This window comes from Gopherus flavomarginatus, chromosome 4 (genome assembly GCF_025201925.1).
Source record: "Gopherus flavomarginatus isolate rGopFla2 chromosome 4, rGopFla2.mat.asm, whole genome shotgun sequence".
Lineage (NCBI taxonomy): Eukaryota > Metazoa > Chordata > Testudines > Testudinidae > Gopherus > Gopherus flavomarginatus.
Genome location: NC_066620.1, coordinates 148,203,814 through 148,228,465, shown reverse-complemented (window position 1 = coordinate 148,228,465; position 24,652 = coordinate 148,203,814). Strand labels below are relative to the sequence as shown.

The 24,652-nt window shown below is 39.5% G+C and overlaps 1 protein-coding gene across 2 annotated transcripts in view; it reads right to left on the bottom strand.

The window, feature by feature from the left end:
* Positions 1–24,652, bottom strand: part of UBE2J1 (ubiquitin conjugating enzyme E2 J1) — a 65,497-nt gene that overhangs the window by 28,567 nt on the left and 12,278 nt on the right. For both annotated transcript variants that reach the window (XM_050949329.1, XM_050949331.1), the window contains exons 2-5: positions 15,488–15,561; positions 11,478–11,609; positions 9,074–9,158; positions 5,502–5,607 (exon numbers count right to left, since the gene is read on the bottom strand). In XM_050949329.1, coding sequence (XP_050805286.1) covers positions 5,502–5,607; positions 9,074–9,158; positions 11,478–11,609; positions 15,488–15,561 — 397 coding nt within the window. The remainder of the gene's footprint in view (positions 1–5,501; positions 5,608–9,073; positions 9,159–11,477; positions 11,610–15,487; positions 15,562–24,652) is intronic.

The following is a 24,652-nucleotide window of genomic DNA, read 5'->3' as shown; positions in this document are numbered from 1 at the left end:
TTAATTTTAAATGAAGCTTCTTAAACATTTTAAATACCTTATTTACTTTACATACAACAATCATTTAGTTATATATTATAGACTTATAGAAAGAGATCTTCTAAAAATGTTAAAATGTATTGCCTGCAGGCGAAACCTTAAATTCGAGTGAATAAATGAAAACTCAGCACACCATTTCTGAAAGGTTGCCGACCCCTGCTATAGACAGTGTCTGTTATACACGTCTCTCTCCCACCGCCCCCCCACCACAGCCACCCACACCCATAGGTAAGTTCTTGGTACTTATCCTCTTGTATCTTATATTAACTCCAGCCATCTCTTTTCCCTATCCTGCAATTTAGCCTGTGATCTAATCTAAACTATGACTGTAAAGAATGAATAATGGACGAACCCATACTTTGTCCACATGATGCTGACAGAAATATAACACTATCAAAATCAGGTATTTTCTTTGACAAACACTCCTGGACTTATACAATGTGCAGGCAAAAAATATGATACTCTCTACAATGAGTCCCAGATAAAGCATTTGGAGTAAATGCTGGTGCAGATCATTGTGGATAACACTTTTCTAAATGCTCTTTCCTCAGAAGGCAAGACAATAGCAAAAGACATCCTTATTTCTGGAGTACAAGTACTTTGCAAAAGAAGATTAAGAACCAGAAGTTTGTACAATGGGGCTAAACAGTGAAGCGGGTGCAAAAACCTTCTGGCCAGCAACAGCAATTAAAATCACTGGGCTCTCATAGAATCTAGAGATGGAAAAGGTCAGCTAATTTCATATTCCTACCAATGCAGACCATCAGGGGGAAAAGAGGCATAAAGCAGAGAAAACTTAGTATTTGTAGTTTGGTGGCACCCACAATATGCTAGACACAATACACACCTAAAAAAGCTACAATCTAAGGAGAAAAGCAACACATGAAGGGAGGAAAAGAGGAATATAAACAAAGCGCAAATATACTATCTCCAACTACCTAATTACCTAATCATAATTAACTGGCTAATTTATTGCAGACATCATTGCAGAACTGGGTCTTGAGGAAGGACTTAATGGAGAATGTAGTGACCTTTTTAATCAGATGAAGTAATGTGTTCTGTGTGTAGAGGATGCCATGATAGAAGGAGCAAAGTCAAGGCTCCTTGAAAAATAAACATAGGGGTGTAATACCAAGGCCCACTGGGGGTTCCCTACTCTGTTTCAGCAATTCCTACCAGGCCTGACATATTCATTACACCTCACACTCTGCTGTTGTCATCTGTATCTAGAAGGAATTATGTAAGAGATCAATGGAAAATGAGTAACTCACTGATCATTAATATTCTATCATGACGTATGTATGGGGTGTGCACAAAGGTATGGAAACATGCTAGAATTATGTTTTAAAATTTGTTTGACAAGCAATACATAATCCCACTGTGCCCTAGACAAAGGAATGTGTAATTGTCTGACCAGCCTCATCATCAGATAGAAACAATGAAGGCATATTTACATAAAAGGCAAACAAAGCCATCAACCTAGTGAGTGGATGAGACAGCCTCTGAACTATAAAAACAGGGGACCGAACTTCAAATGATAAATAATATAATCAATTGATTGTATGCAATATTACTAACAGTAAGATTATATAATGGAGGTCACCGAAGTCACAGATTCCATGACTTCCAGAGACCTCTGTGACACTTTCTACTTTAGCCCCAGGGCAGTGAGGCTAGAGCTGTTAGCCAGAGAAGGCCCTAAAGCCCTGAGCCACCGCAGGCAGTAAGGGTCTGCTGCAGCTCTTGGCTGCTGTAGGCAGTGGAGGGACCCGGAGCTCCAAGCTGCCAGCTTCGCAACTCACAGCCACTACAGGTGACCAAGGGCGGAGCACTGAGCCACCACTGGCAGTGGGGGGACTCTGGGCAGCAGGGGCCCCCACAGCTCCCTGCCACCGGCCCCGCAGCTCCGAGCTGCCACAGCGGTGGCAGGTGCTGGACCCCCTCCCCAATTTCACCTCCGACAGCCAGGTTTAGTCTCTCATCCCCCATTTTGTCTCAATTATTTTTAGTAAAAGTCAGGGACAGCTCGCTTCTGTGAATTTTTGTTTATGGCCCCATGACCTGTCCCTGACTTTTACTAAAAATAACCATGATAAAATCTTAACCTTAAGTATTACTGTATTATAAAAAAGTGTATCAAGCAAGGTCTTTTATGAAAGCTAATGGCATGCTGGTGATTAATATCACTGTGAAATGTATGTATTAACATTATAGTAGGAAACATGGATACTCACTAATATTATGGTTTAAAGTCTGACTAAAGGAAGAGAAACAGGTTTTCTCCCACACACAGGAGAGAAGGCTATCTACCTGTCTCCAATAGAATTCAGCAAAATCAATGGAAGCCCCATTTACATACAACTCAGCAATGGGATAGGAAGTCCATAGGAAAGGAAGAACAGCATAAGGCCATACTGAGTCGGGGATGAAACAGTGAGTTTGGGAAGACATAAGGAGAGAGAAGATGCCATCTTGGCATCCATCACTGGACAGACACAAGAGGACACAGCTCTTGCAAGCTGAGAAAGAAGGGTCATTCAGTCAAGGTGGCTGAAATCTCTGGGTGCTGAAAATAGGTGATAAACCTGCTTAAGCAAAGATCTTTCATCTAAGATGACAAGGGAAACCAGCACCTTGTACTTCTGTGGAAGGTCCTGACTGAGAAAAAGACAGTCACGGCAGGAAAGAAAAGACAGTAAGAAATCCACCTTGAACCAAGGCAACAGTTTATTGAATTAAGTCTTAGCCACTAGAGAGTACTTTACTTTCCTTTGCTTGTAACCATTTTGTCTTTATCCCTTGTACTTGAAATCACTTAGAACCTCTCTTTTTGTTAATAAACTTGTTTTACTTTTAATCTAAACCAAGCCAGTGCTGTGTTTGAATTGAAGTGACCATTAACTCCAGTTAAGGCAACAAGTTGCTGTGCTTTTTTGTCTCTTTAAAGAACCAGAGGACCATATTACTCCTCTGAATGTTCCAGGAGAGCTGCCCATTTCAGGACCGATGGTTTTGGGGAAATTTGGGACTGGGAGAGTGCTGGGGGTCACCCTGCAAGTAGAAACCTAGGCTGGTGGAGACCAAGATGGGGCTGTTGTGTTGTAGGCAGACTGCTGGGGTCAGAGTGCTGAACCAGGGCTGCATGCTTGTCTGCTGGCAGTTGGTGCCTGAGCTGTGAATCACAGCAGCAGAGCATTTAAGGCACCCAGGGCTACAGAGCAGGCAGTGACAAACTGTCATTGGTCTGAATTGCACCCCAAACAGAGACAGGATATGTGCGGAATCCAGGCTAGCATCACTGACAGAGTAGGGAGCAATGTGGTAAGAGAAAAGACAGATAAATAAGAGATGTTAAGGATCCTGAAGGTGAGAAAAGGAATCTTGAATCTGATGTGGTAGTAATGAGGAAGGCTGTTAAAGGATTCAAAAAGATTGAGGGCGATATGATCAGAGGAATAGACAAGGAAGATCAGTGCAATAGATAAGGAGGATCATCTAAGCAGCTGTTCAGAATGGTCTGAAGAGAGAGGCAAAGTGGATATTTCTTTAATGCAACAGAGTATCAGATGCCACAACATTCAACATCCTTGTTGAAATAAAAGGTAAACAGATCCGGACTGTCCCCTACACACCAATTGGCTGAACATTTTACTAACTGTGCTCCCAAATCTACATGATGGATTATCTGATGGATGATCCAGTCATAGTGAGGTTGACATAGCTTCTCAAGCAAGTTGCTTTGATTGACGACAGATGTTAGTATCAGGGATTCTGAGTCACAAGAAGACCTGCTGTTCCTGGCTGCCTTATTTTGACAAGCTATCCTTTAGAATTCTCCATTCTTATTAATCTTGTATCTGTTGACATGCTGTCTCCGAAATGAAGCTGAGCTTTCCACACTGCCTTCGTGACAAGGCAGTGATATACTGACCCATTTTACTTCTTCACTACTTTCTTGCCGCCAAGATGGACTCTCAAAACTATTAGCAAGTGGAATCTGTTGTGATCCCTGTGCATCTCAAGTGTGTTAAGGTAATAAATCTCTAAGCACCAGCCTTTTGTCCAATGATGAGTCCTTACTTCAAAAACTACTCTACTGAATCAATCCTTTGGAGTGGGCAGGCAGATGTGGTGTAATTTAGGACATTTCACATTGTTCATTCAACCACACTGTCCAAAGTGTTGTCACATCTGAACTCATAACATTAATGAAAGTCTTATTTAAGAGTAAGGCTGCAACACTGAGGAAGCCAAATACCAAAAGACCACGGTCTACTTTCTTTAAGGACTTCCATTAAATAAATTTCTGGTCAGAAATACTGTTCTGCATATCCTGTAAATTCATCCATAGAGCTCTAGCCATGTAAGATATCAAACACCTACACATAAACTATTGTTAAGCACTTTGCAAATACATCTAAAGCATCTTTTTTTGCTAATACCTTTCTTAGAGATTATGTTTTCCTTCAGAAGAAGGTCCTAGAGAGCACTAACAGATCAGCCTTCAATTGGGCCACACAACTCCAGACTTTGCGCACTTAGCATCTTTCTGAACAGTAGCTGAAACATTTTTTCAGTGTTAGGTAAAACACATATTTTGTCTTCACTCCTTCTAGAAATGGAAATTCACATCAACCTTCAATTGCAATGTTTGGTCTTTTGGCTGGATATGCCCGACTAAAACTTCTGAATGGCAAGGCATGGAAGAGAATAAGGGGTTGTTGTTTAAGAGACACTGCTGCTAAGGAGAAAACTTGTCACCAACAAATTTATATTATTACCTGCTTCTAAGAGCTATATTTATTATTCAAGTCCTACTATGACACAAAGATAGATAGTGATTTCACAGAACCATTTCACCTTTGAGGTAATAAGACAATTTAGATTTTCCCTTCATTGGAACTGGAATTTCAAAAGGGTCCAGTTAAGAAGCTCTAAGGGTGAGCAAGGAATCTTGCCTTGATATGCAAAATGAAGATCCATTGATCCACTTCCTTAATTCTGCAATTAGACCTCTGCGACCAGTCACTGGTCCTGAAAACTCTCTTTCATTTTACCTCTCTTTTTATTAGGAAGAAATCGGTTTGGCAAAACATTCTGTTGGGCTGCAGTGACAAATGTACAGATGGCATTAGGACTCCTACTATTTTCTCATAGATGTTACATGATAAGGTGTGCAGAAAGAAAGTCTTCACAGATATAAAAATTGTAAAGGGAACTGATGTTTAAGGCAAAACAAGCTTGGCAAAGAAACAAGACCAGAAATGTAATCACATTGATACAAGCATACTGTTCGCATTGAAGAAATAAATTAACAATAATAATCCTGATATATAGTTGCTTATTTCCAATTGACTGACAATCCTAGAAGTGATTATCCAGATCAGAGGAAAGGGAATCCTCTTTCCTTCAGATCTATGATATCTAAAAAGTATTGGAGATGTTAAAAAAATAAGACTTACTTCTTGGCAAGTGCTCTTCTTTCCTCAGGTGTGTAGTCTAGGGATCCTATGGCTCCCTCTCCTTTGGTTGGCATAAAACCAATAATGGCTAGTAAAGCTGTTCTTACTGAAATTGGAAAAAAAAATAAAGATTCAAATTAAGTTTTTCCCAGAATTGTTACTTAATTGAGTTTAGACTTTGTGGAGAAAAAAAGAAAAAGTAATGAGTTTTGCCTATAAAGATTCCATTCTGTCTGAAAAGAATTTATTGTAATCACACCCAAACCAACAAAAATAGTGTACAAAAAATAAGAAGAACACAAGAAAAATATCTTTGATTTTATGGCAAGGAGTCACAGATGGAAGGATTATGTAAGGGGAGATGGTGAAGTGATGGCTGATGGAAGGGGGCAGAGGATAAAGACTGAAAAGGAACGCTAAGGCCCATAGAAATAATGGATCAAAATGAACAGTTGAGTTCAAAACAAGGAGGGAGGAAATAGGGTGGAAAAGGACCATAATAAGGAGATTAAATTGGCATGGCCTACGTACAGTTATTTGCTAAATTTGGGCCTTAGATTGTCAGCACATCGGAACAAGGACTAGTTTTTCTGTGTGTCTGCACGAACATAACATACCTGTCGTGTACATGTTTCTTCTTTTGATTTATTGCAATTGTTTATTATATATAATAAAATAATGCCTATATGAAAATTTAAGGCACCATAACAGTAATTAAATAAATAGGCAATTACAGAAGTGTTACTCAGTTGGATAATACCTAAGAAAATTAACATACAAACCCACAGATAATAAATACCACAGCAGCATATATACTGCCCACAAAAGCCCTCAACAATTGTTGAAATAAGTTTAAAAGCTATTAAGCAGAGACTGAAAAATTGTTCTGCTAATAGGACCCCTGAGATTCTGCAGCCTCAAAATGTCCATAGCTGTAATTCTGCTTCAGCAGAACATGCTGATTCATGCACAATTCTATGAGCCCTGGTTTTCCACAATACTCTGGTCATAGAATTTAATCCTTTCAGTATATTTAAGTGTGCAATTTATAGCCAGGGTAGGGACAAATGATTGTTTTTATGCTATATTGTTAAACAGTGACAGATGGGGCAGAGGGGGACATAAAAAGATGGGGCCTTCTGCAATGCATCCTGCTGCATGACTCCTCCTCTTCCCACTTCAGGGAAAGGTATAAGTAGTATAGTGCAGTGAGACTTACAAAAAAGCAAAAAACATTCAGCCATTTTAAACTCAGGGTCTTGGAGCCTCCCCTCTCCTTATAGCGTTCATTTAGTACAGAGTGCCATGTCAGAATTACAAACCATGTTATTCAGTTGACCACACACTACTCGTAGAATCAGAGAAGATTAGGGTTGGAAGAGACCTCAGGAGGTCATCTAGTCGAACCCCTGCTCAAAGCAGGACCAATCCCAACTAAATCATCCCAGACAGGGCTTTGTCAAGCTGGGCCTTAAAAACCTCTAAGGATGGAGATTCCACCACCTCCCTAGGTAACCCATTCCAGTGCTTCACCACCCTCCTAGTGACATAGTTCTTCCTAATATATACAACCTAGATTGCTATTCAAGCTGATTCAGAATGAAAACTTAAAATGACCAGATTAGGAAGTAAAATAGGATTCCAAGCATTTTTCATAACTATAAATTTAAAACAACATTCAAAATGTTTTATATATGCAGTCTTGTAAAATTCTACTTGCTTGTTTTTCCGGGGCAAATAAATATCAATAGTTCACCATACATCTCTTGATTTCCCACCCCCTTGAGCCCATCTGTATCTTCCAAGTCCTCCCTATACCTCCCTCTCACATCAATTCACATCCCTTCACTGATCTCAAACATACTACCTTACCCTTACCCTTCCCGGGTACCCTATCTTTTTTCTCCCTTGAGATCAGCCCCCTTTACTCTCTCCCTATGAGACGATTTCTTCTATGGTGCTTCTTGTTTTCCCACTCTTTTCACATGACTGAGGAAGGGTGCTGCTGAGGGTGGGTGGGAGGCCAGGTTCCACCTTCCAGTATGCCGCAGTTGCTGCTCAGGTTGAGGGGAGACAGCCTTCCTACTTCTGTCTGCTTTGGCTTGGCTGCTTGCAACTCAGCAGAGGAACCATTTAATCTGCAGAACTCAAGGCAGCCTAGTGTCAGTGGTAGCCATAGTCCTGGCATCCACAAAAAAACCCATGGGACTTATGATTATGGGCTACACAGGTCCCAACAGCTAGTTCCAGACAACTGTGGTGGAAACTGTGACTAACCCATGTTGTTTATGGAAAATTATGGTGACATATTTCAACCCTAGTGATTAATTTACACCAAGGCGACCTCCACAAATTCAGGGGCTATTTTTCCTATTCTGATTAAAAATGGAGATTAATATGGACATGTATGTGGGTCCAAAAATGGAGTTGGGGCACAGCTTTGGAGTTTTCAGACCCTAAAGACCAGCGCTGCTAACCTGAATAGAAAGTGGCATGAATGGTTAAATTAGATTCGAACAGGAGAGGAAGTGCTCACAGCACCAGCCAAGACTCCTACTTACCCTTTACCTTACCCTTGGAGAAACATACAATTAGTTGGCATTCAGCAAATATGGTATTGTCTTGGAATTTATTTTGTTTAGTCCTGTGATCAATAGATACCATAATAAGATATTGATGCCATTGTCAATTCAACTAAGATTTGTTTACAAAGAAACTAAGTGAGCTTAATAGAAATGAATTAAATTCAAAGTTTAGTTATCAACTTATCCAGGAAAAAAGACAAAACTAAAACTATGTGTCTCTTCCTTCCATTCTATTTATTTCTCTATAAGAGACAGAAGCTCATGCTCCAATACTTCTGTTAGTCTATAAGGTACTACAGGACTCTTTGAAGTGGAAACAATGTTATTTCCAGTGTCTCCTTGAGATCAGGGGAGTAAGTAGAAGTTCTTCTGCATGTCATCAGAGATTGGCCCATGTATCAAGCAATGTGCTTAAATGACATGCTGATGAGCACAGTATAAAACTGAGATAAAATAATGGATAATTTCACAAAGAATATAAGAACATAAGAACAGCTGTACCGGGTCAGACCAAAGGTCCATCTAGCCCAGTATCCTGTCTACCGACAGTGGCCAATGCCAGATGCCCCAGAGGAAGTGAACCTAACAGGCAAAGATCAAGTGATCTCTCTCCTGCCATCCATCTCCACCCTCTGACAAACAGAGGCTAGCGACAGCATTCCTTACCCGTCCTGGATAATAGCCATTTATGGACTTAACCACCATGAATTTATCCAGTTCTCTTTTAAATGCTGTTATAGTCCTAGCCTTCACAACCTCCTCAGGCAAGGAGTTCCACAAGCTGACTGTGTGCTGCATGTTTTAAACCTGCTGCCTATTAATTTCATTTGGTGACCCCTAGTTCTTGTATTATGGGAATAAGTAAATAACTTTTCCTTATCCATTTTCTCCACATATAATTCTAATATAATTCTGAAAACTAGTTTTTTTGGTGTCCATCAATGTTTTGCTGAAGAAGAATTACATTGAATGTTAAGTAATACTCACTGCTCCATGAAGGTTGCCACGTTTCAGGGTGATGTCCTGAGATGCTTAAACAAATTTTCTTCCCTACTTCAAACCTGCCATTGGCCTTCAGGGAAGGGAGTCAGGGAAGAAAAACGAAAAAAAAAAAAAAAAAAAAAAAAAAAAAAAAGACATTCTTCAACCCAAATATTCCTTGTTAAACTAGCTTCTACCAAAATAGCTAAGCGGTAAAAATCTTTTCAAGTAAATCTGTTTGCAAACATCATATAACAACTGAACAAAAGGATACCAATATAAAGCTAGATGAGATTTGTTGAAGCCACCCTTGCTGATGTCTGCACAAAGCACTGAAGACAATCCTTTAAACATAAGAAACATAAGAAATCCTCCAAAAGTGAGTTCTGTATTCTACTTTTAAGATCTGCAACATTTCATATGACAAATGAGAATAATTTCAATGATTTAAAAGCCAAGAATACTATAGACAATTTACTGGAATTGATTAATAATGGGTGATCATAATCAATTTTTTGAATCATATACAAGAATTTAGAAGTTAAGGCCACTATGATGCTGTCAGGTTTTTACCAAAACATATTTTAAGTGTTGCAAAAGGTAAAAAGTTAGCTCTTGTTATATATACAGGCAGAGCTGGTAGCACCACCTATAGTTAAGGTTGCCTGATATTTTCAATCATAAGACCCTGTTTTCAGTTGCTTATGACTTAACCAAACATTTGCCAAATCCATGTTGGGTATTCACATGAGGCTGATTTGGAGGGGAAGTCTCAGCTAAAACAGTTCAGAGGTTTCCAAGAATGAGATTACGAAAAAATACATTGTTTTGCCCATTAATTTTATTTTTTAAACAAATCTTCAGTTCAGAAACTCTAGCACCTCTCTGCTTTGGAAGGACTTAAAATTTGACTCCAGGAAAGTGCTTTTTGCCATCCCAGTGAAAATTATCCAAATTTGACCAATTTATAACCCTTTGAAAAATCTCAGTTTGCACGTGCTTACTAGAGGCTTGACAGAGTGTAGCAGATAAATTTTCTGATGATTCCAACTGCACTGGGCATGCTTCAGCCCAGGGTTCCAAGGACTCAGCAGGATCTCCCCTGAAATTACTCCTCCCAGCTGCTGGGGTTCACTGTGGTACGGGGCACAGGACTGAGAGCAGTGAAACTGTCCTTCCTGCACTATCAATGCTCCCTGTCTGACACACAGCCAGTGTAAAGGATGAGCAGCAAATTGGAACGCAGAGTAGATGAAGAGGTTGCAGGAGCCAGACGGTAGAGGAGAGCAGAGGAAGAGGGAAGGACCCAGGGAGTGGGGATGAACAGAAGCAGAGGTTGAAGCGGCAAGAACCAGGGGTGTACAGGAACAGAGGAGGACAGGAACAAGCTGAGGGCACAGGAACAGAAGGGTCCATAACCACTGTAACAAGCTCCCCTTCCGAACCTGGAATTGAACTCGGGAATCCTGAGCATCTAACATTCCTCTGCTGTCAACAAACAGCTGTGAAACCTACTAGAAAAGCATGTGTCTCATCCCCTTCTAGTAGCTGGTCCACACAGAGAATAACAGCCTACTACTACTACTACCAGTTATTCCATTAACTCAAGTGGTAGAGATTTGTACTGTAGATCTAAAAGTCCAAAATCCTGCTGACAACCCAAGTAGAGGGGTCAATATGGCTCCACTGTATATAATTTAATTATGATACAGTCTTTAATTACATGATCACATTTTTTTCCATTCTTGTATCTTAATGCATATGCACAAGGATTCTGAATTAAGGTTGCGTAGGTAACCTTAATTCTGGTATTTCTTAAGTTTTAAGTGCTTGTCTTTGTAAATTTGAGGCAAGCTGCTGGGCACATGCAGCTCTTGTTGATGTCAATTGAAAGTGGATAGTAAACTTCTCTCAAGATGAGGTTGCTCAGTTTGTTTGGTCACCCCCTATTTCTCACTGTTTCTCTGGCCTTGGAATAAGAACTTAAAGTGTTTTAATAAACAGATATTTCATTACAGTTACTATAGATAACATTTCAGCAAGAAACATAGGTAACTGTCCCTGCCTACATCACTATTCCAAAGTGAATCAAATGGCATGGCATTATGCCTCCTATCGCCGCAGTAGAGGAACTATTTTCCCTCCTCTTTCAGTGGTCAAAGCACTAAGTTCAGTTCATCCAACAGTGTTTTTTCCATACTGCATGTAATCTTGCATAAATAGTCTTCAATTTTTTCATTTAGTCTCATTTACCTGTACACAAGTGGATAAACAAAACAAAAAGCCACAATTCTGCACTTTTCTCTAGGTAAAGTCTCTCCCATATTGCCAAAAATGATTTGTTAATGTCTTTTAAGGTTACTCTAGTTGAAATGACCATATAAAAAGGATGACTGCTAAATACTCTTACTGTTAACAGAATGATGCTTGGGGGTTTCATGGGATACTCTGGTGGTAGTACTATTCGTCCATGATAAATTCCTCCATCAAAATCCGAATCTGGAGGGCCTCTAACAGTAAAATGCCATTCAAAAAGATTATCCTAAAAGCCAAAAAAACAAGAGCACATAAGTCAGAGAGAACAGGACAAAAACAGATAATCATTACTTTATTAAAACAACCATGGACTGTAGCTCTGTAGAATAGCAAAAATTCAAAATTAAAAATCAGAAGAAAGCTAAATGAGGATAACTACTATAAGACAATGCAGCATTGCAGAGGCTACAGTTAAGGAGCACTGACAAAAGTAGCAGCAGGTTGGCAAAAGTGGGAGGTTGAGTCAGATTCCATGTATGACTTATTTTTTATTGTGCTTTCTAGAGGTGCAATTTTTGGTCGTTGGATGTTGGTAAATTTCAACAGAGCTCTCAGCTCACAGCACAAGATCACAGTCATTTTTCACTTAACGAACCTGAACTGTGGGTTCTTCATAAACCGTGAAAGTATTCAAGATCTGTGGTACAAGATCCTTTAGAGCCTATAATTCTTCCAGAGTCTCTAATTTATGCAGATTGGCAGAGATTAACCTCTGCAACACATTAAAACTATGATGATCATTCCCCTTTCTAAAAAATGAAATGTAATCCTCAGCATATTCAAGATGATAAAGAGGTGCTCTGAACCAGCTATTCCATCTGATTATTACAAGGATTGGTAGGATGCAAGGACTTTTCCCTTTTTCAATTAGAAACATACAAAACTGTGCTTTCATTGCAGGGCAGGCAGTCAAAGCCTGTTTTATAGCCACAACAAATGCATTTACTTTTAAAAGTATTTTCATCCACAAATCACCAACAAGTTTAAGCAAAGGCACCATGCACGTCAGGTGTACTGCATTTAAAAATAACGGTTTCAAACCTCAATCCCAAGCTTTCAGCATGTAGGTGCCGTTATCTGTCACACAATCAAATGGTAGCATGAATTTCTCAACAGTTTCCCTTATTGCCTAGCTTACTGTTTTAAATTAACTGCTTCCACAACCTCATAACTCAACAAAAATACTTCCAGCTTGTTTTGTTCACGTGGAGCTGAAGTAGCTTTGTTGTCACTGCTTGTTGGGCCAAGGATGGCGAGAATACTGAGTACATATATGTCTTCAGCATCAATAGCTTCATCTGCTACCACGCTGCTTCCTTCAAAGCCATGCAATTTTTCTTTTAAATCTTGAATGTATGCAGTTTTGGGATGTTAGTCCCAGGATATTAGAAAGATAAGATGAATGAGGTAGTATATTTTACTGGACTAACTTCTCTTGTCTTTCTCACCAAAAGAAGTTATCTTTTATTGGACTAACTTCTATTGGTGAGAGAGACGAGAGAAGTTAGTCCAGTAACTTAGTCCTCACCTACCTTGTCTCTCCAATTATTGAATGTCATATTCAAAATATGGTAAGTAAAACTTCCTAAACTGGTCTGCACTAGGTATAACTCCAATGTGTGTTCCAGATTGCATTCTAAAAACCCTCTGAGTTTTGAAATGTCAAGAGTATGCAAGAGGCAGAAAAGGCTTCTGTTACTGTGAAAGCTTCGTATCTCCTGTAAAGCTGCTCTTAGATCAGTAAACAGCTGTTTTCTGATGTTTCAGGTGTCTGTTTTCCTCCACTTGTAATTCCTCCTTTTGGTACTTATGTGTTGCACTTTCCAGATTCCTGTCACAACTAGTATTTCTGGTAAAATCAACATGTATGCTGCACTACATACAAAGTAACTTTCCTTTGTTTTCATTAAATGTTTGAGAATATTGCTGTGTTCGTTGCTTAGCACTTTGCCAATTTTTACTCATATTTTGTTGCTGTTGTCCGCTATTTACCGTTATTCAAAGGTTTGCATTTTAACTTTTTCACTTCTGCTTACACTGTGAAAAAGTCATGATTGCTTCCTGTTAATTAAGACATGCTCACTGTTTTCATAGTTGAGTTGAAATCAACAGCAAAATTCACAGGTTCTGGTAACAGTGGTGACCAACACTGTGACAAAGTCATATCCCTACTCATGACTAATGTGGAGTGCTGGATCACAGCTCTATCTTTGTTTGCCCACCTACTTATCACTCTTGAAAGGACAGAATAGTATTATCAACATTTATTCAGGTTCTGCTTCTCACTGTTCTCTCCCCTGGAGAGAGAGAGACTGTCCTAGCAAGCAATTAGCACATTCATACAAACTACCAGCAAATAACATCCTGAAATAGGCCTTCTTATTCTTACTATTACAAAAATCCAGGTGCTGTTTATCCCTAAACTTGGTTTAAAACACTGGAATTAAAATAAAACAGAAATATAAGTAAAAAAATGAAAGTTGATATTTTACCAAAATCATTATTCAGGAGAAAAACTGCAAGTAAAAACAAAAGCTAACCAATAACAATAATCTGTATTTTATAGCACCCAAAAGCATGTTAAGTGCTCTAAGTATGCTAAGTGAACTAAGCTTTTTTGCAAAAATTCCACCAAATGGCAAAGTCCCAACATTTAGGGCTTCTGTTTTTTAAGGTTTACTTTTAGAAATTTTTTAGTTGTATGTAGATGTCCAAAAATTGGGGGTTTTCAGGGCTCTCTCTCTGTATATATTGTAGTGAGTAATCTGTTTGTAACGTTCCCTAGTGCACTTTAATGTAATACTGTTTCAAACAGCACTATCTTAAAGCACACTAGGGAACCTTTAGTGTGTACCAGCAAAGTCTACATGAACAAATTAATGTGCGTGGCAACCCACTTCTGACAACAAAATTTATGACACGACCCCAGCAGGGGTGATCAAAGCCTGAGCCTACTCAAGCTCTGCCTCAGGTTGAGGAGGGGAAGGCGGACTGTCAAAGCCAAAGCCCGAGCCCCACTGGCCTGGGCAGGGGGGCCAAAGTGAAGCCCAAGGGCTTCAACCCCAGGCAGGGTGCCTGTAACTTGAGCCCCACCACCCTGGGTGGAAGCCCTCGGGCTCTGGCTTTGACCCGGTTGTTAGGGCTCAGGCTTTGGCCCTGGGCCCTAGCCAGCCCTGGTGACCCCATTAACACGAGGTTGCGACTCACTTTGGGGTCCCAACCCCCCGTTTGAGAACTGCTGCTTTAGTACACTTTAAAAATCACACCCCCAAAGTCTGCATTACTGCTCCCTGTAGACAAGCCTATAGATACAAATAACCATTTCTGGTGTGTTTCTGGTGTTTATTGGATAAACATCCATCTTTTATTTTATTTTTATTTTTTAATTGCGGGTTTTTCCATTTACAACCTAACATCAGAAACACTACAATACTGTAACATAAATGAGGATATTTTTTGTTTGTTTGTTTTAAAGTTTCATTCTTGTCAGCACTAGAATTTCACCTTTCCTCAAATTTTTGACTGTTTATAAAATTTCCAGGACTGAGACTGCAGCATAGATAGCATCTTTAGGGTTAAGGTTTTGTTGCTTTTAAAAGGTGAGATCCTGTAACTGCTCCCTTCTGCTCATGCTGAACCACGAGTTACTTCAGTGGGCTCCTACGTATGCACAGGGCTGCACACGTCAATCCAATTACAGGAACTAGCCTTAAACTTTCTGCTAGGGTAACTTCATAACATAACATGAATTTCTTTTTGGATGCACAACCACTTCACACTTAAATTATGATGTTATGCAATCCCCAGGGGAAAAACATATTGCAACAATGTGACATGACTACTTAGCTATAATCTTAACTTTTATTATGTACTTTTTACCGATGAGTCAAGTCTGTGACTTGTCATTAGATTTAAACTGTTCCTGATAGTTTTCAAGGAAAAAAAATAAAAATCTGATCGTTTTAATAAGGTCTATTAATCTCCAAAACCAAAATTAAATATTATGTATGGACTTAAAGCAATGTAACCAGGCAGAAAAATAATATTAGGTATTATACAGCAGACACAAACTAGCAGCTACAGTGAACATACAGAGAAACTAACCTCCAAGGGCTGTGCATGGTAATGATCTGTAGGATCCTTCAATTCAGCTGCTTCCTTCATTAAACGTTTGACAGCTGAAAAAGGAAATTTGGTATATCAATATGAAAAGCTCCCTTAAAAAATAAAAAATGTAAAATATACAGAAGATTTTGTTAGCATTATCTTGAAGGAGTCACTTCAACTAACAAAGCAGCTTACATGGTCCAGCACACCATGTTTCTCTCACCTGACTTCCTCCTTCTCCAAGATGCACATGATAAATTACTCAGCTATGACTCATTAAATCCTGTATCCTAAGAGCACTAAGTTCTGAGAAAAATTCTATTTAGTTGTTTCACAGTTTCCCAAATAATGTATCTGAACATTATGAGTAAATTGTACATGATTTATTAATTCATCCCTTACATTAAAACTGAGGGGTGGAAATATAAAAAAAACATTTACTAGGATTTCACAATTGCTTTCAATAAATACAGATGAACAAGACATATTCATCATTACATTTTATCACAAGAAGAACCTCCTTGCATTTCAGCAATTGCCTATGAAAAGTAAGGGCTTGTCTACACTACCACTAAGTCGGCGTAGCTTACGTTGCTCCAGGGTGTGAAAAAATCATCCCCTGAGCGACGTAAGTTACATTGACTTAAAGCGCTGTCTACATCAGGTTGTGTCACCGGGGACACTCTTCTGCTGCCGTAGCTTCCACCTCTCGTTGAGGTGGGGTAATTATGTCAATGGGAGACCATTCTCCCATTAACATAGTGCATCTTCATCAGATGTGCTGCATCAGCACAGCTCAATTGATATATGCCGATATAGCACACTAGTGAAGACAAGCCCTAAAAAACTTTATACCTTGACCACTGTCAAGAAAGTTACATAACTATGTAACAGTTCAAACAAAATCATTGAGAGATTTCTACGAGAGGACTGAACACCGGAAAGTATATGGACACACATATCATACACTTTACATTTTGCCATCTGAAATCATACATATATGATGCTCGAAATATTTACCCTACCTTGAGAACTAAGCCTACCAGAAAGGATGAAAAATACTTGTGCCACCATTCCCACACTAAGGACTCAGTTCAAGGAAGTATTTAAGCCCGTGTTTAACTTCAGGCACATGAACAGTCCCACTGAAGTCAGCGGGGACTACTTATGTGCTTAAAGTTAGGTACATGATTAAATATTTTCAGTATTGAGGTACAATGCCACGCCACACATCACCAATGCCACGCCTCCTGCAATTTAAAGGAATGTAACAGTTGGATGCTGTATTTATTTGTAAAGTATTGTGAATCAACATTTTATAATATCTTTAAGATGTAACTTAATATTAGAGCTTATCAAATAGCAAAAAAAAAATTGAATAAATTCTATCAGTATTCATCCAATAATATAACTGCCAAAAAGTACTTAGTTATCTTTAGTACTACTCAAATACCACGAAAGTATCAAATGAAATTCTACAAATGCCCGTGACATTCACTGAATAATATAGTTGTCAAGTACTATTTGACCAGCCCTATTTACTATGACTCTCTTGCTTCTGTTGTTTTTTTCTTCCTGTCTTTACTCCACTCCATTTCTCTATCCACCCCACAAAAAAAATAATGGTGCATCTTTTTTTTTTAGTTATTTTCAGTATATTTCCATTTTCCTTCTTTCTTCCCTCCACCCTCTCATCTCTATTATTACAGAAATGTTTTCTACCTCCTCCCATGTGTTTTCTGTAACTCTTTCTTCTCTCTCCTCAACACTTTCTCTTCTGCCAGTAATCCCATCAATTTTCTATCCCCTCTCATACAGTCTCACTCATAACTACACACTCAACCGTGAAAAGTTAATCAGATACCTAGTAGACAGAAGACAAAACTTAATAGACACATGTACGAAAAACTAGGGGGGGGGGCGGCAAGGGGTGTCACTGCTAATCAGGCCAGGTGAAGAGATAGCCTCCACTCCTTCCCAGTGGCTTGGAAAGGTAAGCGTGCTGGGATTTCTATCAGGGTGCTGTCCCTGGATCATGCATGGCAGCTCTATCTTTCATAACACTCTCATAGTAGTAAGTGTTTGATAAGTGTGAAGCCCCACATCCACCCAACCCTCTCTGACTACTGGAATGAAAGAGAAGGAAGCTCTCTGTGTTTCCCCTTCCACCCTCAGCCTTACGGTCACAGGCACTGACTTATTTTTTGCCGGGGGTATTCCATCCCGAAGCCCCACCCTTGCTCCACCTCTTCCTGACCTCACTCCACTCCCAGCCACTAAGGCCCCTGCCCTCACTCCACCACCAGCCCCCCAGGCTCCTGCCCTCGCTCCACCCTCTGACTCCTGAGGCCTCCGCCCACAGTTTGCTGTTCTTTGCCCTCCCCCAGTCCCCTCCCCAAGACGCCAAACAGCAGGTCAGCAGCACCGCCAATCAGCTATGGCTGGTTAGTACTGAGCGCCCTTTTTTTTTCTCCCATGGGTGCTTCAGCCCCGTAGCACTCATGGAGCTGGCACCTATGCTCATGGTTACTACAAGGGTGGATCTCCCACTCTATTTTATACTTCTGCCAACTTTCTGGATGCCATGTGTGGAGGTGGCCTCCAGTACTCCATCCCTCTCGCAGTTTTCTTGATGTTGCAAGGGATGAGTCGTTCCGCATGCTACTCTAATCTTCCAACAGACTTAAATTTTAGTCCTCTTCCATACTGAATAGCACCAGAGGTCTGACACTTCCGTTGTGGCTTGTGAAAACTATAAGCAATAGCATGATATTGACCTGGTTCCTTTTAATTTCACATCTCCTCAAAGGGAAGTGAAAAACTAGGGTGGATAAAAACCTATGATTTAAAAAAAAATCAGATTTTTTTTTATAATAAAATTTTTTTTAGGAAAAATCTATCTAAAGATAGTTTTAATTAAGATACATTATAGCTCAAAGATATCTCATCATGGAATAGGGATTATAAATTCTAATTCTATAGGATGAGACAATATATTCATGTAATGTTTAAGAAAAGTTTTGTAAATGAGTTCCAATAGTTCATGGATTAAGGACCCAATTTTATGGAGTTCCAGTGTCTTCTGTATAGATTATTTAGGTTAATCTTTCTATCTATCCAATAAGACTCTGTGTTCAGTCTAGAAGATACCATCAGAGATGCTTGGTTTTGCAGTTCTCAAACTGTGGATTTGTGTCTCCAGAGATAACATACTTGTTAACAGTGTCAGGGACTCTAACCCTGACGGCAAAGTTCGTTGTCTGACCGCGAGAGAGACAGGCACCACCAGCAAGGTCCGATCAAAAGCTCTTTATTGACAAGTGCACGCATCAATAGAGAGCAGCTCGTCTCCAGAGAGAACCAGCCTGCTCTTTACATCTTAGTATAAGCCTACATAGACAGTTCCGTCGCGTCATAAATTATACCCCCTTCTTTTAACAACTAGAAACTAGACACCTTTAGTATACATGCGTGCCTAAAGTTAGAAATGTAGGGGAGTTAAAAACAAACAAAGAACAAAACCAGGGAGTGAAAACAAGGAGGCTTGGAAACTAGGGCTCTTATCAGTTCTTCGAAGGAGCTACCCTAACACAGCACATCTGGTACTATGCCAGGAATGCAGCTTCTCTCTTATCTCACTTTTTCCCAGCATTTGTGAGACATGCTGCTGCTTCTCAGTGTTTTCCACTCAGGGATTACCCACAAACCTCTGTTAGCCTGACTTGGGTCAGGCTGGCATACCTGGTTGTGCCTGCAATATCTTTATTCAGGCCTAACAACAGCAAAGATGTTTTTAAATATATATATAGAGAGAGAGAGAGAGAGAGAAAGGTGAGAAATAACAGACCTCAACACTACTGTCCCTCTGCAAATGTGTGTACACAGAGTCAATTCCTTACCTCTCTCTAAAAGTGCAAAGTTTCAAAAAGTTCAATGAACAGAAGATTGTTGGGCGCAGAAGACAGGGTGATCGGACAGCAAGTGTGAAAAATCGGGACAGAAGGTGGGGGGGGGGGGGGTAATAGGAGCCTATACAAGAAAAAAAACCCAAAATCAGGATTGTCCCTATAAAATCAGGACATCTGGTCACCCAAGAAGAATAGATCTGGACAAGGAGGAGAAGTAGTAGTACGGAGATAAATGTGAGAAGGGAGGAACAGGCAGTAGAAAAAAAAGTGAAACTGTTTGAGCAGCATATTCCAGAAGTCTTGAGGTTTTTCTTTGTGTAGCCTTCATTGATTTGAGATCTACCATACCATTCTCTCACTAGAAGGGAAAACCTATAATGCCGGAAGGCTGTAAAAGAGACCCAGTTTGGGAATAAAAACCATTCAAGAAATATATGTTTGCTGATGTTTTAAAGAAGGTCACACCAGGGAACTGGTGGAAGTCACATAAGCACTTGGATTCACAGACTGTTGAAGTGATGATCTCTCTTTTAATAGCAGTAGCTGCTTCTGCTGGTGTAGGAAGAATATTTTTTTTCCTTTGGACTAATTCATTCCAAATTGAGAAATTGTTTGGGACCTGAAAAAGCAAGAAAGCTTGTTTTTCTTTTCCAGATTAAGAACAAACAGGAAAATGAAGGTGAAGACGACCGAGGTAGCTGCAGAAGCCAGTATTTTAAGTTTCTCATTTTGACCTGGATGTCACAGTCAATTTTATTTTTGTTTTTTTAAAGATTTCATTTAACTATTTTAGTTAAAAACAATTGTAACAAAAACAAATCTGATTTTAAAAAAACTTCAATGCTTAACTAAATTCAAAAATTCATATGTTTGTTTTGTTAAAATATTGTATGTTTGCTGTTGGAAGAAAAAAAATCCAGAATACATAACGTTGTTTTAGTTAAATAAAACAATTTAAAAGTCTGTCTGGTGATATTCTCCTAATACTGCATGGCAAGAAAATCCTCCAAATATTAATGATTAACCTGTTGAATTGGAGATAGTTCACCTTCCAATGACTTCATAAATATTTGCTTCAATTACTTTTGGTAAATGAAATAACCAATCATTCATTTTCTGATATAGCTGTAAAACTAATTTGAAAAGTTTTCAAAATAAATCCCTTTAAAAATGTATAGTATGTACCTTCTAAAAATGAGACCTACATCTGTCTCTGGGTTGTGAAGAATATGTATTAGGGTTATAACAACCAACAAGAATGCACTTTTATGTAGAAATCCATGATTAAATCGAGTCTTCCTGACTAGTGATTTAAATCAATTTGATTTAAATCAAATCCATCCTGGTGAAAACTAACATGATTTGGTCATTTCTCTCTCTCACACAGCTTGGAAAAGTTCTGAGTAGATGGAGAAACACTGGAGCAATCAGTCTACAGACTTAGGAAGACAGCACTGTAACAGTTGAATCTCAGTTCACACTTAAAAGGTCATTTTCACAAGCATAAGTGCTAGAAACAGTGAAGGATGGCCGGGTGGCTAAAGTACTGTCGTGGTAATTCAGGAGACCTGGATTTAATTTCAAGCTCTGCCACAGAATTCCTCTGTGATTTTAGGAAAGTCACAATCTCTTGGTGGCTGAGCTCCCCATAACAATGGTTCCCCTCTGCTACCCTTTGTCTGTCATGTCTAGTTAGACTGTGAGCTCTTCAAGTCAAGAACTCCCTCTATACGTTTGTACTGTCCATATCACAATGGGACCTTGATCTTAGCTGATGCTTCTAGTCACTGATGAAATACAAATAATTAATACTAATGCTTAAGAAAAAGAAAGGTTAGATTCTGCAGAAGCTGATGGTACTTGTCCTGGAAAATTTCCTACTCATCCTGGATGAATAATCTTTCAAATCCTGTGACACAAGATATAATGCTATTTGTGAAAGAATATCATTTTGTAATTCTCAAATTATTTAATTATAAAAATTTCTCTCCTCTAGAAATAGCTGAAATGCCACATTTATTCTGCACACTGAATACCAACATTCTCCAAAGTCCATACTCATGTCTAAAATAGGAAACACTCATATTGAGCTTCATCTTTTCCTCCAGAAACATTTGCGCCAAATTATTAAGTCATGGGAGCCTGGCCTGAAGAATCACAGAGCAAAGAAAGAGACACCCAGAGCAGCCATCTGGTCATCTTTTCACAGCTTCTCAGTTCCAGCATGCAGGTTTCATCAGTTCTAGCCACTAGAGGGAGAGTTCTGCATCATCAGATCTGGATGTGTCAACCAGGCAATAGTGCTTCATAATGGCATGAAGTCAACCCCAAGTTGCTGCTCTGCATGTTTCTGAGATGAGTATGGTGCTCATGGAAGCTGCAGATGCAGCCTGAGCCTTAGAGGAGCCCTAATCTGAGATTTAAACTGGCTAGCACATAACTGAGCCTAATGCACTGAGAGTCCTTAAGCTGAAACAGCATGGCACTTTAACCTGTCTGCAAACACTAGTCTTGAGAGAAGCTAAATAAATAATTTTTTTTTTATATTTTATATATCTCTACACACACACACACACACACACAGAGACAGTATGATCGCGGCCTAAGGATATCCTGTGTAATCTAGCCTCCCACTGACAGATATATGGTTTGGGAAAGAGAAGTTGTAAATTGATTTGGTTCAAATGAAAATTAGTGACTACCTTAAGCAAAAATTTGGGATGAGGACTAAGGGTTATCCTTATACAAAATCACACATGAAGAATCTGCTGTAAATGGTTGTATTTTCTCAATTCTTCTGTCTAATGCAATTGCTTCTAAAAATGCTATTAAAGGAATTGGCACATGAAATTGCAAGCCCATCAGCAAGAATTTTTAATAAATCTGTTAACTCAGGGGTTGTACTGTATGACTGGAGAATTGCTAACACAGTTCCTATTTTTAAGAAAGGGGGGAAAAGTGATCTGGGTAACTACAGGCTTGTTAGTTTGCAAGGCCTCAGAAAAAAATTTGCTGGAAAAAAGTAGTTAACAACACTAAAGTCAATGGTAATTAGCACAAAATACAACATGGTTTTACAAAAGGTAGATCAGGCCAAACCAACCTGATCCACTTCTTTGAGAAGGTAACAGATTTTTTAGATAAAGGAAATGCAGTCGATCTAATTTACCTCAATTTCAGTAAGGCATTTGATACAGTTCCATAAGGGGAATTATTAAATTGGAAAAGATGGGGATCAATATGAAAATTGAAAAGGTGGATAAGGAACTGGTTAAAGGGGAGACTACAACAGGTCATACTGAAAGGTAAACTTTCAAGCTGGAGGGAGGTTACTAGTGGAGTTCCTCAGGGATTGGTTTGGGGACCAATCTTATTTAATCTTTTTATTACTGGCCTTGGCACAAAAAGTGGGAGTTTGCTAATAAAGTTTGTGGATGACACAAAGCTGGGAGGTATTGCCAATACAGAGAAGGACTGGGATATCATATAGGAAGATCTGGATGACCTCTTAAACTGGAGTAACAGTAATAGGATGAACTGTAATACTGAAAAGTGCCAGGGATTTATTTAGGGATTAATAAGAATTTTTGTTATAAGCTGGGGACTTATCAGTTGTAAGTAACAGAGGAGGAGAAGGACCTCGGCGTATTGGTTGATCACAGGATGACTATGAGACGCCAGTTTCATATGGCGGTGAAAAAAGCTAATGCAGTCTTGGGATGCATCAGGTGAGGTATTTCCAGTAGAAATAAGGAAAGGTTAGTACCATTATACAAGGCACTGGTGAGACCTCATCTGGAATACTGTGTGCAGTTCTGGTCTCCCATGTTTAAGAAGGATGAATTCAAACTGGAACAGGTACAGAGAAGGGCTACTAGGATGATCCGAGGAATGGAAAACCTGTCTTATGAAGGGAGACTCAATGAGCTCGGCTTGTTTAGTCTAACCAAAAGGCTGCTGAGGGGAGATATGATTGCTCTCTATAAATACACCTCTACCTCAATACAACGCTGTCCTCGGGAGCCAAAAAATCTTACCACGTTATAGTGAAACCGTGTTATATCAAACTTGCTTTGATGCACCAGAGTGCACAGCCCCGCCCCCGGAGCACTGCTTTACCACGTTATATCCAAATTCGTGTTATATCGGGTCGAGTTATATCAGGGTAGAGGTGTATATCAGAGGGATAAATACCAGGGAGGGAGAGGAATTATTTAAGCTCAGTATTAACATGGACACAAGAACAAATGGATATAAACTGGCCATCAGAAAGTTGAGACTTGAAATTAGACGAAGGTTTCTAACCATCAGAGGAGTGAAGTTCTGGAACAGCCTTCCAAGGGTAGCAGTAGGGGAAAAAGACATATTTGGCTTCAAAACTAAGCTTGATAAGCTTATGGAGGGGATGGTATGACGGGATAGTCAAAGATCAATCAATTGCCAACATTAGACTATTAGTAGTAAATATACCCAATGGTCCGTAACGGGATGTTAGATGGGGTGGGCTCTGAGTTACTACAGAGAATTCTTTCCTGGGTGCTGGCTGGTGAGTCTTGCTCATATGCTCACAGTTTAGCTGATCGCCATATTTGGGGTCGGGAAAGAATTTTCCTCCAGGGCAGATTGGGGGAGGCCCTGGGAGTTTTTTGCCTTCCTCTGCAGTGTGGGGCATGGGTCACTTGCTGGAGGATTCTCTGCCCCTTGAAGTCTTTAAACCATGATGTGAGGACTTCAGTGGCTCAGACATAGGTTAGGGGTTTGTTATGGGAGTGGGTGCGTGAGATTCTGTGGCCTGTGTTGTGCAGAAGGTCAGACTAGACGATGATAACAGTCCATTCTGACCTTAAGGTCTATGATTCTAAAGACTCAGAGAAAAGAGTGCTATAGACTGAACCACCAACACTACATTCTGCAGCAACCTGGGATATCCATGAAGGTCTTTCCATTCAAGTATTAAGTATTTTCTGTCTAAGATAACAAGTAATTACCTGGTAAATCTGCTCTTGTTGAAAAAAAAAATCTGCTGACAACTGCACAAACTTTAGAAATCCAAGAATAAGTTTAGAGTTTGCATCTGTGTACAGCATGTGTTACAATAGGGCCTTTCATAACACGAACATACACAATGATAAATTCAGAAGTTTTAAAGCAAAGATAATTATTACTTAAACACAAAACACCAGAAAAAATGCTTAAAGTGAAAATCTTTTCTCAAACTCTCCTCCCACAGGCTTTCAATGTTTTAAACCGGGGG